General features: G+C 49.7%; 1 protein-coding gene across 1 annotated transcript in view; it reads left to right on the forward strand.

Moving 5' to 3' along the window:
* LOC138568915 (uncharacterized) overlaps nucleotides 1-16,347 on the forward strand; it is a 227,241-nt gene that overhangs the window by 144,202 nt on the left and 66,692 nt on the right. Inside the window, 1 exon segment of the mRNA XM_069646695.1 lies at nucleotides 420-690. Within this exon segment, the coding sequence (XP_069502796.1) occupies nucleotides 420-690 (271 nt within the window).

Raw genomic sequence — 16,347 nt, forward strand, 5'->3', positions numbered from 1 at the left:
AATCTGCTGTCAGAATAAACATGACAATTAGAAACCAACTGGACTCCTGTATCAGCCTGCCTTGCCCGACCGACCCTGGATGACTATTGCTACTGACTTTATCATGGATCTGCCTCCTTCCAAAGGGTTTACGACCATAATGGTGACCATAGACCTGTTTTCCCATATGGCCCATTTCACTCCCTTGGAAAAACTACCTTCAGCACAACAAATGGCAGGAATATTCATAAAGCACACAGCCTTCCTTCCAAGATCATTTCGGATCGGGGCCCGAGTACGTCTCCCAGTTCTGGAAGTATCTGTGCAAGGCGATAGGCATCCAACAAGCCTTGTCCTCTGGATATCATCCCCAGACCAATGGAATTACAGAACAAGTCAACCAAACTCTTGAACAATATTTACAATGCTTTGCCTCCTAGGTCCAGGATGATTGGTCTGTCTTGATATCCGTGGCAGAGTTTGCTTACAATAACTCGGATCATACAGCTATTAAGACCAGTCCATTCTTCTGCTCACAGGGATTTCTTCCATCTGTTCTACCCACTGTGCTGCCTCAACCTACTCCTGTTCCATCGGTTGATTCCTGGATTGATCATTTGGTTACTATACACAAGGATGTGAAAGGACATTTGGAGAAGGCCAGAGAAAATGTAAAACAATACGCTGACTCCAGCAGAAGACCTGGGCCTAGTATGCTATTGGAGATAAGGTCTGGCTTTCCTCCAGACTCTTACCTAGACATCTGAGACCCAACAAGTTAGCCCCACGTTTCTATGGCCCTTTTACGATCAAAGAAATAATCAACCCTGTGGCCTACAAACTCCAATTACCCCAATCCTGGAAAAAAGATCCACCCAGTCTTTCATACCTCCTTACTGAAACCTTACTCACTTGACACCAGGACCTCTCCTCGACCTACCCCGTGATCAACAATGATCAGGTCGAATTTGAAGTCGCCAGGATTTGTGACTCCAGATACAGACGAGGGTCACCTCCAATATTTGGTAAATTGGAAAGGGTATCCACCTATTGAGCGAACATGGGAACCAGTGTCCAACATGAATGCCCCTTGTTTGCTGCAAAGGTTTCATTCAACGCATCCGGGCAAACCAGGAGGGTCGCAGTTTTAGAGGGGGCATGCTGTCATGATTCGCCGTTCCAGCCACTTCTTGACTACTTGGTCCATAAGGCATTGCTACACCCCTTCTAGGGCACACCCAACATGGCCGTCGTTAGTGCGCGAGTACCGCGCTAGCATTTCCAGGAGTTCGCCAGTTCCTTGAAAAGAGACACGCCCCCGCGGCGCTTCGCGTCTCAACGCTAGTCTTTCTGAACTTCGGCAAGTGCGCTCGTATTTTCCCGTGCTCTTACTGCCCTTGTTCAGGACCTTAGGACCTTCCCTTCCTTGCCCTTGTGCTCCCCCTTTTCCTGGACATTCGCCCGTTGCACCGCTTCTCCCATTCCTTCTCCTGGTTCCATCCTGGTTCCTTCCTTCCGGGAATTTCACTATTCCGCTCCTTCCTGGAAATTGAACACAGACTCGCTCGGAATACTCAACACGCTGGCGACGGAGGATACGCGCTCGAGTCTTTACAAGTCCCGAGCTGTTTGGAAAAAGGAGAAGAATTAGCCCAAGACTTCAAAGGACAAACAGGTGAGATTTCAAGCAAAGTATGACACACATTCTCATTTACAAATCCACTCATAGGGCCTCATTCCGAGGTTGGCGGTAAGGGGTTAACAGTGCCTGTAAGGGTGACGGTGCCGTTAACCCCTTACCGCCGCATTACAAGCTCCTTTAGCGGGTCCCGCTAAAGGCAGCTGGTTTTACCAGGCGCCCTTAGTGGAAGCCGCTAAAGGACCAGGGAGTTAACAATGGGTCTGTGGTTAGCTCCCTCCCCATTCCCATTGAGCCCCATGGGGGCTCGAATGGGGATGGGTTCCCTGAATGGGGAAATACCGGGTCCTCCAAGGTTGCAATGGCCCGGTATTTCCCCATTCAGGGAACCCGGACCCGGTATGCGGTATGGGGGTAGCCATGGCACTAATAGCACCATGGCTACCTCTATACTCGTAATGACCCCCATAGTCTTTATCTTATTTTAAGTAATCAAAAACTGTTTAATTAGAGAACACCTTATTATTCTGATATTCACATTGCTACATTTATTTCATTAACTTCTATTACAGTCCATGAATGTGCTTAGAAAAGGTGAACTCAGTGGAAAAGATATAAATGAAAATAGCAAGCGACAGAAATAGAGCGAGAGCGAGAGTGAGAGTGATGTATGCTGTAAGCTTCTTTAATACCATTTTCTATACATTTTCCTTTATTGTTGCATACTTTCTTCGTTGTATTTTCGCTAAAATCCTGTTATTTTGTAATTCATTTTTTATTTCACTATTTTAACCACTTACGACGTCTTGGATCTGTTGTTGCTCACTTTGCAGTGTTGTGCTATCGTGTGCCCTTCTTACATCTGAGAGATGCATCCAATACCTCAACCCCTTTTCTTTCACTGCGGTAGACGTTCAGTAAATGACCTCGTATGGGCCATGAAATCACAGAGAATTCAATCTACATAAAAAACTACGTACATACACATTTTCTCCTGGCATTAACTGTCCTGTTGGGCTAGCTTGTGCTGGTGTCGCTGTATCTGTCTCACTGTTCTGTTTAAATGGTGGTGCTATTTGTCTTGCTATACTCCGCACTGCACGTGTCAATTGGGTAAGGTATTCCTTAAATTCATCCCCCAGCACTGTGGCAGCTCTGTGAGCATCTGATGCTCTCCTTACTGTTGATAATGGCGTATGAATGAGCCGTCCCATCACTATTTCGTGCAGACTCAAATGCTGGTCCTTACTTCTTTGTGTTCTGAGTTGGAACAGTGCTAGAGGTAAGCAATGCACCCAGTTCTTTTAAGTGTGTTATACACACTTGGCCAGTTTACCTTTGGGCAGGCCGTTGATTTTTTCTACCACTCCATTTACTTGCAGGTGATAAATCGAACATAATTTGTGTTTTACACCTAACCAGGTGGTCACCTCCTTGAACAGATAATTTACAAAATGGGTGCCGTTCTCTGATCTGATCACATCGCATATGCCCCACCTGGAGAAAACCTCTTGTACCAAAAACTTTGCTGCGCACTTTGCGTCTGGATGTGGACATGTGAGAATGGACAAACTTTTACAATGAGATACCTTGCTCCATTACCTCTTTCTCCCATGTCTGCATAGTCAATGTGGAGCTCTCTAAAAGGCCCCACAGGACGTGGCAGTGTTCCTCATAGTGTTCTGAGAGTCATCCCTGAATTATATGTTTGGCATGTAGTGCATTCAATCGTTAATTTAGACAAATGTTCCTGCAAATTTGGGACAAATCATTCTTCCTGAATCTCTGCTGCAATGTGTTGTTTTGTTACGTGTGTTGGAAAATGTAGTTGTTGGAATGCGATCAGTATCAATTCTACTGGCATCACTACCTTCCCTTTCAGTTCCTGGGGCCATATTAAATCTTTGTTTGCATCCTCTTTTTCCCCATAATTCCTGTTCTTCTAATGGTACATGTTTTTGCAATTATATTACTTACAGAATCGGTGTGCAGTTGTATCATTCTTCCTGTGCTTTTGAACTGGTTGGTTTTACAACACACTCTAGTGGTTGAGGCACATTAAAGTATGCTGCTTCTTTCGTGGCAGCGTCCCCTGCCACGTTCCCGAGCGAGATCGCGTCCATGTTATTGGTGTGTGCTTGACACTTTACCAATGCTTCCACTGACGGTTCTGCTAGTGTTTCAATTAGGTCATTTAATAGTGCTGCATGCTGTACTGGTGAGCCATCTGCCCTCCTGAACCCTCTTCTTCGCCATCGCAACAACCCCCGAATGTACCGTCGTTGTTGCGTATGCCGAGTCAGAATATATTGTTAGTGCACATCCTTTCGCTGTGTGTAATGCTTCAATTAGCGTTATTAGTTCTGCTGCTTGCGCTGAATAGTGTGCGGGGAGGCGTTTTTTCACAATAACTTCATACTCTTCTCCTTCAATTATTACCACTGCTGCTCCTACATGTTTTTCTCCTGTTTCACTGTCTATTGATGGTGATCCATCTACGAAATATATTACCCCCTCCTCAAGGGCATTTTCACTTGCTTTTGGAATGTCGTCTTTTTCTCCTCTCATGTGCCTGCATGTCTTCTACTGTGCATGCTCAGTAATTAATGTAGCAGGGTTCACTTTCTTATATCTAACCACATGAACGTTTGGGCTGGATATTATTATCTTGTATGCTGTTGCTCTTTGTGTTGTGAGAGTTGATTTAGACCTTTCCAAAATGGCAAACAGTGAGTGCTCCGCATACAGTGTCACAGAACAACCCATCACAATGGTGGCGCTTTTCTCTATCGCGAAGGCCGCTGCTGCGAGAGCGGTTTCGCACGCGAAGTGGCCCTGCATCACTGAGTCTAGTGTGCTGCCGTAGTAGGCCAATGGCTTGTGGCCTAATGAGGTCTTTTGTGTTAGGACTGCGGTCATCAGTATGTCATTGTAATGTGAAAACAGGTAGAACTCCCAGTCATAATCGGGGTTCGCTAAAACTGGTGCGTGTGAGATGAGGTCTTTTAGTATGAAATATTGCGTCATCATTTCTTGAGACCATTTTATGGGGGCGCTGGTCTTTTGTGCATCGTTTAACCCCAACAGTAGTGGGCGTGTGTATGCTGCATAGTCCAGTATCCATAGTCCAGTAGCACGGCAATAATTACAAATACAACAAATGTATGCATGTCCTTTACTGTCTTCGGTATTATTGTGTAACGTATTGCTGCTGCTCTGTCAGGTATAATTCTTTTACCATCTTTTGAGATCAATTGTATTGTACAACACTTCTGCTAGGCAGTATTGCAGTTTACCTTTGTCCACCTTGTATCCTTTTGTGGCCAGTAAATTTAGTAATGAAATTGAATCGTCCCTGCACTGTTCTTCTTCACTCTTACTGCAGATGAGGAGATCATCCACGTACTGGATAATCATGCTCTATACATCCACATTACCAAGGTCTTAATGCAAAATTCTATTAAAGATGCTTGGGCCCTCACAGTATCCTTGTGGTAATCTCCAATGTTCGTATCTGTTGCCTCCCAATGTAAATGCTGTGAGATACTGACAACTGGTGTCAAGTGGCACTGAGAAAAAGGCATTTTTCAAATCTATGACCGTGAAACAAGTGGCTTCTTTGGGTGTGCTACACAAAATGGATGCAGGATTAGGCACTAGAGGGAACTCTTTCTGTATGACGTCATTGAGTGGGCGTAGATGGCACTACTATACCTTATTCTAATAATGCGTTTATTGTTTCTTTTATTCCCTCCTCTGCTTCTCTTGATAGGTACTGTTTCACTCTAGGCTGTATTGCACCTAGTTTCAATTTTATTTTTATGGGTGTAACCTCTTGCAATAGCCCTATGTCATGTGCGCCTGTAGTCCATAATTCTGGCAGTACCTTTTCCATATCTTCATCAAATATAGTGGGTGGTGCACTAATGCTAGCCATGAGGGGGTTGTGTATTTCTCTCTGCTGGATCATTATGTCACAAGGTACACTTATCTCCATCATAATTTTCCCATCAGTATCACTGTCAGTGAATAATTCCTCATCAGTTAAATCCTGCAAGGCTACATTCGGGTCTATACACAGCACTGTTCTCCATTCGCATCCATGTGTGCCCAGTCCTATTACCACAATACGCTTGCTTGAAACCTGTACTCCTTCCAAATCAATAGACAAGATTGTGCCAGGCACAACATCTGAATTTACAATTGGGCGGAAAACAAAATCAGTAGGCATCATTCCTTGCGCGTTATCTCAGGAACCACTCTAGCAAATGAACATGTCCATCTCTATTGGCACCCCTCTTACTGCAATTTCATTTGTCATAATGCTTATCATCAACATTGCTCTTACTGGACATACCTGAGATCAATATTGTACCTTTTGAACAGCCAATGCCCAACCATGCTACCTAATGTACCAGTACTTGAGCCCATACATAACCCATACACACTAACTGAAACGACCTCTATACCTTGCCCTGTTCTCACGAGGAACCTTAGACTACGGGCTAGGTTCCCAAAGCTCTATGACCCTCTACCTAAACCAGCCTACAACAAGGTGACTAGGAATCCCTCCCTACACCCTCTTCAATTGAACAGTAGACTCCACCGTGAGCCCATCCGTGTCCAGAAAAATACACATGAAGCCATGCCATCACCCTCAAACCTAGTAGATCTTAGGACCAAGGGTGCTCTAATAAACGCCCGCTCTATGGTAGCCCATGCATCAGACATTGCCGACCTGCTACACAATGAAGACCTGGACTTCTTAGCGGTAACCGAATCTTGGTTTCACCCCACGGCAGGCCCTGCAATTATGCTAGCGGTACCAGATGACTACACGCTATTAAGACTTGATCGTACCACCTCTAGAGGCGGAGGTCTTACCATCATAGCCAAAACCAAATTCCTTATCGCAATTGAATCGTCCACTAATGTGAGCTCTTGCGAATCTCTAACAGCCAAGGTAACTTTATCTAATACTCAAACCATCTCCATCCACCTTATCTACCGACCACCGGGCCCCCTAGGGTCATTTGAAGAAGACCTCACAGACATCTTATCAAATAATCTTAAAAATTCCTCACAATGCCTCTTACTAGGAGACTTTAACCTCAGATTTAGCGGGCCCGCAGACACAAATGCAAGTACTATTAATAACACCCTAGAGGAACTGGGCTTCACCCAGAAGATCACCGAGCCCACCCATATCAAAGGAAGAACTTTGGACTGGCTAGCGGTGCACAACTGCCCAGTCCTAGTCTCTGCCATTCTCCCACAGCCCTGGACAGATCATCACTTGATCTCGTTTACCCTAGAGACAACCCCAGCACAAGCTAACAGCATAGCTCCAGCCGTCCAATCCCGAAATAAAAAAAACATCATCCCCGAAAACCTGATCCCGCTTATCACACCAACCTTGAATTCCATCCCGGTTCGTACAGATCCATTCACGATGGTGTATATATATAACAAAATTATGCTCTCATCCCTCGATGCCATAGCCCCTTTGAAGCTAAAAAATAGCAAGCCCCGGAAACACATCAATTCCTGGTTTTCACCTCACCTCAAAGCCCTCAGACAGGAAAAGCGACGCCATGAAAAAATCTGGCGCGCTTACCCCGCAGAAAACAACAAAAAAAACTTGAGTAGTCTAGCTTCACAATATAAGAAAGAAATTATACTGGCCAAACAAACGTCCTATAGTACACGCATCGCTCAAGCTAAATCTAACACTGGAGAGCTTTTCACAATATTCAAAGAGATTGAATCCCCGATCCAAGTGCCTGACTCATGTATCAAAGATAAAAACTGGTGCACGGGCATACAAAATGCCCTAGCGCACAAAATCTCTTCCCTTAAGACTAAGATAAGCATTAAAAAAGAATCTCTGCTCGCCTCTACTAAGCCGAGCACCGGCACCCACAATAAGGTTCACCTGACCCAATCAGCTTCCCCAGCGCAAAACCCCCCCTTTAATTTCCACAAAGTATCCACCAAAGAGGTAGAAAACACCATTCTTACCCTCAAACCGTCAAATTGCCACGGAGACCCATGCCCCGCTCAACTGATAAAGGATGCAGCCCGTGATCTCGCACCATTTATTACCAAACTAATAAATGCATCTTTCACATCAGGCTCCGTACCTAATAATCTAAAACAGTCCTGGGTCCTCCCTCTGCTTAAAAAAACGAATTTAGACCCATCCACTCCAACTAACTACCGCCCCATCACCACAGATCTTAAAATCCTCGACAAAATAGCTTACCAACAGATCCAACACTACCTTGAGCAATTCCACCTCCTAGGCGCCCGACAATCTGGTTTCAGGCCAAAGCATGGAACCGAAACTGCACTCATAGATCTCAAAGCACAAATAGATGAACTGAGAGACCAAGGTAAGACAGCACTATTGCTACTCCTTGATCTCTCTGCGGCCTTCGATCTGGTTGACCATGAGATCTTGTGCAACCACCTACAAAAAGCTGCCCACTTCTCCCAAGAAGCAACCAATTGGATCCAATCCTTCCTTAACAACCGCACGATGAGAGTCTTATCATTGTCAGCAGCAGCCGACCCTACACCCATCACTTGCGGCGTGCCTCAAGGATCTTGCGTCTCCCCTACACTTTATAACATCTTCACGAAGCCTCTCTTTGATGATCTAGACGATCTGGGTATCACCTACACTAATTACGCCGATGATACTCAGATCCTCATCCCGTTGTCAGGGGACTATGACAAGGACTTGGCCTTCGTTAATAAAGTGTACCTCATCATCCAGGCATGGATGGCCACACACGGTCTATGCCTGAATGATGACAAGACGGAACTCCTTATTCTTGGCTCAACACACTACCTCAACAAGCTGGGCCACAATTACTCTTCATTCATAATTGACAATAACAAGATCAAGGTAGCTAAGGAGGTTAAAACCCTCGGCTTCTATCTAGATTCCTCCCTCACCTTCAATAAACAAGTGAACGCCATGGCCTCCGCCACCGCGTACACTTGCAAACTTATTAGGGCAGCCAAACCTTTCCTCTCCCCCACTAACTGTACCACCTTGGCCAGGGCTCTGATCCTGTCCAAGTTGGACTACTGCAACGCTCTTTATGTAGGATGTAACAAATATATCTCAAACAAAATCCAAATCCTCCAAAATAACGCCCTTAGAGCCGCCCTCAGTATCCCAAAGAAAGCCCACATCTCTGACTCCAGAAGATCCGTCAAATGGCTATCCACCAAGGACAAGATATTCCTTAAATTGATTCATAAATGCCTCCACCAAGCAGCCCCTCAATACCTCATCTCCAGATTTACTAGACCCACCTTCTCTCGCCCCGCGAGAACGGCCAATACCAACCTTCTTCTGGTACCCAGGTTCAAACGAACTATGTCTGGAGGCAATAGCTTTCCAGTTAAAGCAGCGCAATTTTGGAACTCCCTTCCTCCTACCTGCAGGGAGGACCTACCCTACCACCAGTTCAGAGCCAGAACTATCCATTGGCTTAAAACACTCGACTCATAACGACCTTCCGATGCCTGGATGCGCCACTACCACCTGGCTCCTTCCCTCAGTGTATGTAAATATGTATATAGCATTGCTTAATGTGTATATGTTCCTCCCCTCATTTTTGGCGTGAAACGTCCGGCACTGTAACCACAGCGGGACCTCACCCTATTGTATGTAACTACGTTTTTGCAACCCACTTACTGCCGTTGCGCCTGGTTACCCCTGGGTTTGGTGCGCATTATAAATAATAAATACAAATACAAATACCCCTGGAGTGGAGCACACTATCCCTCGTTCTGTGAAAGACATGGTCATATTCAATTTGCTCAGGAGGTCCCAACAAATTTATTGGTGAGTCTTCATGACATAGTAGGGGTGTTCACACTGTCTTTCCCCCCACCATTATGTCTAGATCTTTTGTGTAAGGACCTTTTAAAATAGCACCAGAGAACCCCTGTGTTTCCAAATTTTTTCCAGAGAGCGGGAACCAGCCTTGCATGAGGCACGATTTTCAGCTCCCAAGTCCACCATGAAGATGAACTGTTTGTTGCCTATCTCCGCCCCCACCAGTGGTTCCTCTTCTGCACGTAGGGTCGTTGATAGGACTGGACACACAAGTGCTTTCTGTGGGCTGTCCTAGTCTGGGTTTCTGTTCCGGGACAGAAAGGACATCATCCCCCACTACCGCTGCGCTGCGAAAAGGTGCCGGCGCGCCATTTACATTTGTTGAAAAAATGTTAGTGTTTGCCCATTGTGTTCTGACGTGCTACATGTTGTTGCATACCTCGCTGCTGAGGTTGCTGTCTGGGTTGCATTTGCTGTGCTCTCTGCGGGTGCTCATTATAGCATTGTTCGTTCTGCCCACTCCCACCCATTGGTAACCCATAGGGACTGCCTGGATGTGGGTGGCATATTGCTGTTCATTCCCCATGGGAGGCTGCCCTTGGTAATATCCCATTGGTCGCATTCTCCATTCTCTAGAAAAATGTCCCCACTTCCCGTAATTCCAACATGACCCTTGGGGCCCTCCCCTCATCCCATGTCCCCCGAATCCTCTATTTCCCATTGCCCCAAATCCTCCTCTCTGTCCCTGGTACACACCTCGTCCTCTTGCAGGCCTGCCCAGCTATTGGGGGCCTTAGTACTCCACCTCTCCTTCCCATTGCTCCTGTCAGTTTGCAGACCAAGCTGCTGCCATCCTAGCTGGTGTAGTTCCTGACCCTTCACCGGGCAGTACTGAGAACCAGTACTCTCCTTGCCACCTTCACCAGGCGGTATTGAGGTCCAGTCCTCTTGCCACCTTCACCGGGCGGTACTGAGTACAAGTACTCTCCTGCCACCTTCACCGGGTGGTACTGAGTACCAGTACTCTCCTTGCCACCTTCACCGGGCGGTACTGAGTACCAGTCCTCTTGCTACCTTCACCGGGCGGTACTGAGTACCAGTACTCTCCTGCCACCTTCAGCAGGCGGTACTGAGTACCAGTACTCTCCTTGCCACCTTCACCGGGCGGTATTGAGTACCAGTCCTCTTGCCACTTTCACCTGCCGGTACTGAGTACCAGTACTCTCCTTGCCACCTTCATCGTGTGGTATTGAGTACCAGTCCTCTTCCCACATCACTGGGTGGTACTGAGTACCAGTCCTCTCCTTGCCACCTTCACCGGGCAGTACTGAGTACCAGTACTCTCCTTGTCACCTTCACCGGGCGGTATGGAGTACCAGTCCTCTTGCCACCTTCACTGGGCGGTACTGAGTACCAGTCCTCTTGCCACCTTCACCGGGCGGTACTGAGTACCAGTCCTCTTGCCACCTTCACCGGGCGGTACTGAGTACCAGTACTCTCCTGCCACCTTCACCGGGCGGTACTGAGTACCAGTACTCACCTGCCACCTTCACCGGACGGCATTGAGTACCAGTCCTCTTGCCACCTTCACCGGGTGGTACTGAGTATCAGTACTCTCCTTGCCACCTTCACCGGGCGGTACTGAGTACCAGTCCTCTTGCTACCTTCACCGGGCGGTACTGAGTACCAGTACTCTCCTGCCACCTTCAGCAGGCGGTACTGAGTACCAGTACTCTCCTTGCCACCTTCACCGGGTGGTATTGAGTACCAGTCCTCTTGCCACTTTCACCGGGCGGTACTGAGTACCAGTACTCTCCTTGCCACCTTCACCGGGCGGTATTGAGTACCAGTCCTCTTGCCACTTTCACTGGGCGGTACTGAGTACCAGTACTCTCCTTGCCACCTTCACCGGGTGGTATTGAATACCAGTCCTCTTCCCACCTTCACTGGGTGGTACTGAGTACCAGTCCTCTCCTTGCCACCTTCACCTGGCAGTACTGAGTACCAGTCCTCTTGCCACCTTCACTGGGCGGTACTGAGTACCAGTACTCTCCTGCCACCTTCACAGGGCAGTACTGAGTACCAGTACTCTCCTTGTCACCTTCACCGGGCGGTATGGAGTACCAGTCCTCTTGCCACCTTCACTGGGCGGTACTGAGTACCAGTACTCTCCTGCCACCTTCACCGGGCGGTATTGAGTACCAGTACTCTCCTGCCACCTTCACCGGACGGCATTGAGTACCAGTCCTCTTGCCACCTTCACAGGGTGGTACTGAGTACCAGTACTCTCCTTGCCACCTTCACCGGGCGGTACTGAGTACCAGTCCTCTTGCTACCTTCACCGGGTGGTACTGAGTACCAGTACTCTCCTGCCACCTTCAGCAGGCGGTACTGAGTACCAGTTCTCTCCTTGCCACCTTCACCGGGCGGTATTGAGTACCAGTCCTCTTCCCACCTTCACTGGGTGGTACTGAGTACCAGTCCTCTCCTTGCCACCTTCACCGGGCAGTACTGAGTACCAGTCCTCTTGCCACCTTCACTGGGCGGTACTGAGTACCAGTACTCTCCTTGCCACCTTCACCAGGTGGTATTGAGTACCAGTCCTCTTGCCACCTTCACCGGGCGGTACTGAGTACCAGTACTCTCCTGCCACCTTCACCGGACGGCATTGAGTACCAGTCCTCTTGCCACCTTCACCGGGTGGTACTGAGTACCAGTACTCTCCTTGCCACCTTCACCGGATGGTACTGAGTACCAGTCCTCTTGCTACCTTCACTGGGCGGTACTGAGTATCAGTACTCTCCTGCCACCTTCAGCAGGCAGTACTAAGTACCAGTACTCTCCTTGCCACCTTCACCGGGCGGTATTGAGTACCAGTCCTCTTGCCACTTTCACCGGGCGGTACTGAGTACCAGTACTCTCCTGCCACCTTCACCGGGCAGTACTGAGTACCAGTACTCTCCTTGCCACCTTCACCAGGTGGTATTGAGTACCAGTCCTCTTGCCACCTTCACTGGGCGGTACTGAGTACCAGTACTCTCCTGCCGCCTTCACCGGACGGCATTGAGTACCAGTCCTCTTGCCACCTTCACCGGGTGGTACTGAGTACCAGTACTCTCCTTGCCACCTTCACCGGATGGTACTGAGTACCAGTCCTCTTGCTACCTTCACTGGGCGGTACTGAGTATCAGTACTCTCCTGCCACCTTCAGCAGGCGGTACTAAGTACCAGTACTCTCCTTGCCACCTTCACCGGCCGGTATTGAGTACCAGTCCTCTTGCCACTTTCACCGGGCGGTACTGAGTACCAGTACTCTCCTGCCACCTTCACCGGGCAGTACTGAGTACCAGTACTCTCCTTGCCACCTTCACCAGGTGGTATTGAGTACCAGTCCTCTTGCCACCTTCACTGGGCGGTACTGAGTACCAGTACTCTCCTGCCACCTTCACCGGGCAGTACTGAGTACCAGTACTCTCCTTGCCACCTTCCCCAGGCGGTATTGAGTACCAGTCCTCTTGCCACCTTCACCGGGCTGTACTGAGTACCAGTACTCCCCTGCCACCTTCACCGGACGGTACTGAGTACTAGTACTCTCCTGCCACCTTCATCGGACGGCATTGAGTACCAGTCCTCTTGCCACCTTCATCGGGTGGTACTGAGTACCAGTACTCTCCTTGCCACCTTCACCGGGCGGTACTGAGTACCAGTCCTCTTGCTACCTTCACCGGGCGGTACTGAGTACCAGTACTCTCCTGCCACCTTCAGCAGGCGGTACTGAGCACCAGTACTCTCCTTGCCACCTTCACCGGGCGGTATTGAGTACCAGTCCTCTTGCCACTTTCACTGGGCGGTACTAAGTACCAGTACTCTCCTTGCCACCTTCACCGGGCGGTATTGAGTACCAGTCCTCTTGCCACCTTCACTGGGTGGTACTGAGTACCAGTCCTCTCCTTGCCACCTTCACCTGGCAGTACTGAGTACCAGTCCTCTTGCCACCTTCACTGGGTGGTACTGAGTATCGGTACTCTCCTGCCACCTTCACCGGGCGGTACTGAGTACCAGTACTCTACTTGCCACCTTCACCGGGCGGTATTGAGTACCAGTCCTCTTGCCACCTTCACCGGGTGGTACTGAGTACCAGTACTCTCCTGCCACCTTCACCGGGCAGTACTGAGTACCAGTACTCTCGTGCCACCTTCACCGGGCAGTACTGAGTACCAGTACTCTCCTTGCCACCTTCACCAGATGGTATTGAGTACCAGTCCTCTTGCCACCTTCACCGGGCGGTACGGAGTACCAGTACTCTCCTGCCACCTTCACTGGGCGGTACTGAGTACCAGTACTCTACTTGCCACCTTCACCGGGCAGTATTGAGTACCAGTCCTCTTGCTACCTTCACCGGGCGGTACTGAGTACCAGTACTCTCCTGCCACCTTCAGCAGGCGGTACTGAGTACCAGTACTCTTGCCACCTTCACCGGGCGGTACTGAGTACCAGTACTCTCCTGCCACCTTCACCGGACGGCATTGAGTACCAGTCCTCTTGCCACCTTCACCGGGTGGTACTGAGTACCAGTACTCTCCTTGCCACCTTCACCGGATGGTACTGAGTACCAGTCCTCTTGCTACCTTCACTGGGCGGTACTGAGTATCAGTACTCTCCTGCCACCTTCAGCAGGCAGTACTAAGTACCAGTACTCTCCTTGCCACCTTCACCGGGCGGTATTGAGTACCAGTCCTCTTGCCACTTTCACCGGGCGGTACTGAGTACCAGTACTCTCCTGCCACCTTCACCGGGCAGTACTGAGTACCAGTACTCTCCTTGCCACCTTCACCAGGTGGTATTGAGTACCAGTCCTCTTGCCACCTTCACTGGGCGGTACTGAGTACCAGTACTCTCCTGCCGCCTTCACCGGACGGCATTGAGTACCAGTCCTCTTGCCACCTTCACCGGGTGGTACTGAGTACCAGTACTCTCCTTGCCACCTTCACCGGATGGTACTGAGTACCAGTCCTCTTGCTACCTTCACTGGGCGGTACTGAGTATCAGTACTCTCCTGCCACCTTCAGCAGGCGGTACTAAGTACCAGTACTCTCCTTGCCACCTTCACCGGCCGGTATTGAGTACCAGTCCTCTTGCCACTTTCACCGGGCGGTACTGAGTACCAGTACTCTCCTGCCACCTTCACCGGGCAGTACTGAGTACCAGTACTCTCCTTGCCACCTTCACCAGGTGGTATTGAGTACCAGTCCTCTTGCCACCTTCACTGGGCGGTACTGAGTACCAGTACTCTCCTGCCACCTTCACCGGGCAGTACTGAGTACCAGTACTCTCCTTGCCACCTTCCCCAGGCGGTATTGAGTACCAGTCCTCTTGCCACCTTCACCGGGCTGTACTGAGTACCAGTACTCCCCTGCCACCTTCACCGGACGGTACTGAGTACTAGTACTCTCCTGCCACCTTCATCGGACGGCATTGAGTACCAGTCCTCTTGCCACCTTCATCGGGTGGTACTGAGTACCAGTACTCTCCTTGCCACCTTCACCGGGCGGTACTGAGTACCAGTCCTCTTGCTACCTTCACCGGGCGGTACTGAGTACCAGTACTCTCCTGCCACCTTCAGCAGGCGGTACTGAGCACCAGTACTCTCCTTGCCACCTTCACCGGGCGGTATTGAGTACCAGTCCTCTTGCCACTTTCACTGGGCGGTACTAAGTACCAGTACTCTCCTTGCCACCTTCACCGGGCGGTATTGAGTACCAGTCCTCTTGCCACCTTCACTGGGTGGTACTGAGTACCAGTCCTCTCCTTGCCACCTTCACCTGGCAGTACTGAGTACCAGTCCTCTTGCCACCTTCACTGGGTGGTACTGAGTATCGGTACTCTCCTGCCACCTTCACCGGGCGGTACTGAGTACCAGTACTCTACTTGCCACCTTCACCGGGCGGTATTGAGTACCAGTCCTCTTGCCACCTTCACCGGGTGGTACTGAGTACCAGTACTCTCCTGCCACCTTCACCGGGCAGTACTGAGTACCAGTACTCTCGTGCCACCTTCACCGGGCAGTACTGAGTACCAGTACTCTCCTTGCCACCTTCACCAGATGGTATTGAGTACCAGTCCTCTTGCCACCTTCACCGGGCGGTACTGAGTACCAGTACTCTCCTGCCACCTTCACTGGGCGGTACTGAGTACCAGTACTCTACTTGCCACCTTCACCGGGCAGTATTGAGTACCAGTCCTCTTGCCACCTTCACCGGGCGGTATTGAGTTCCAGTCCTCTTGCCACCTTCACCGGGCAGTACTGAGTACCAGTCCTCTTGCCACCTTCACTGGGTGGTACTGAGTATCGGTACTCTCCTGCCACCTTCACCGGGCGGTACTGAGTACCAGTACTCTACTTGCCACCTTCACCGGGCGGTATTGAGTACCAGTCCTCTTGCCACCTTCACCGGGCGGTATTGAGTTCCAGTCCTCTTGCCACCTTCACCGGGCAGTACTGAGTACCAGTACTCTCGTGCCACCTTCACCGGGCAGTACTGAGTACCAGTACTCTCCTTGCCACCTTCACCAGATGGTATTGAGTACCAGTCCTCTTGCCACCTTCACCGGGCGGTACTGAGTACCAGTACTCTCCTGCCACCTTCACTGGGCGGTACTGAGTACCAGTACTCTACTTGCCACCTTCACCGGGCGGTATTGAGTACCAGTCCTCTTGCCACCTTCACCGGGCGGTACTGAGTATCAGTACTCTCCTGCCACCTTCACCAGGTGTTACAGAGTACCAGTACTCTACTTGCCACCTTCACCGGGCGGTATTGAGTACCAGTCCTCTTGCCACCTTCACCGGGTGGTACTGAGTACCAGTACT

This window comes from Ambystoma mexicanum, chromosome 2q (assembly GCF_040938575.1).
Source record: "Ambystoma mexicanum isolate Mex_15411 chromosome 2q, UKY_AmexF1_1, whole genome shotgun sequence".
Taxonomy (NCBI): domain Eukaryota; kingdom Metazoa; phylum Chordata; class Amphibia; order Caudata; family Ambystomatidae; genus Ambystoma; species Ambystoma mexicanum.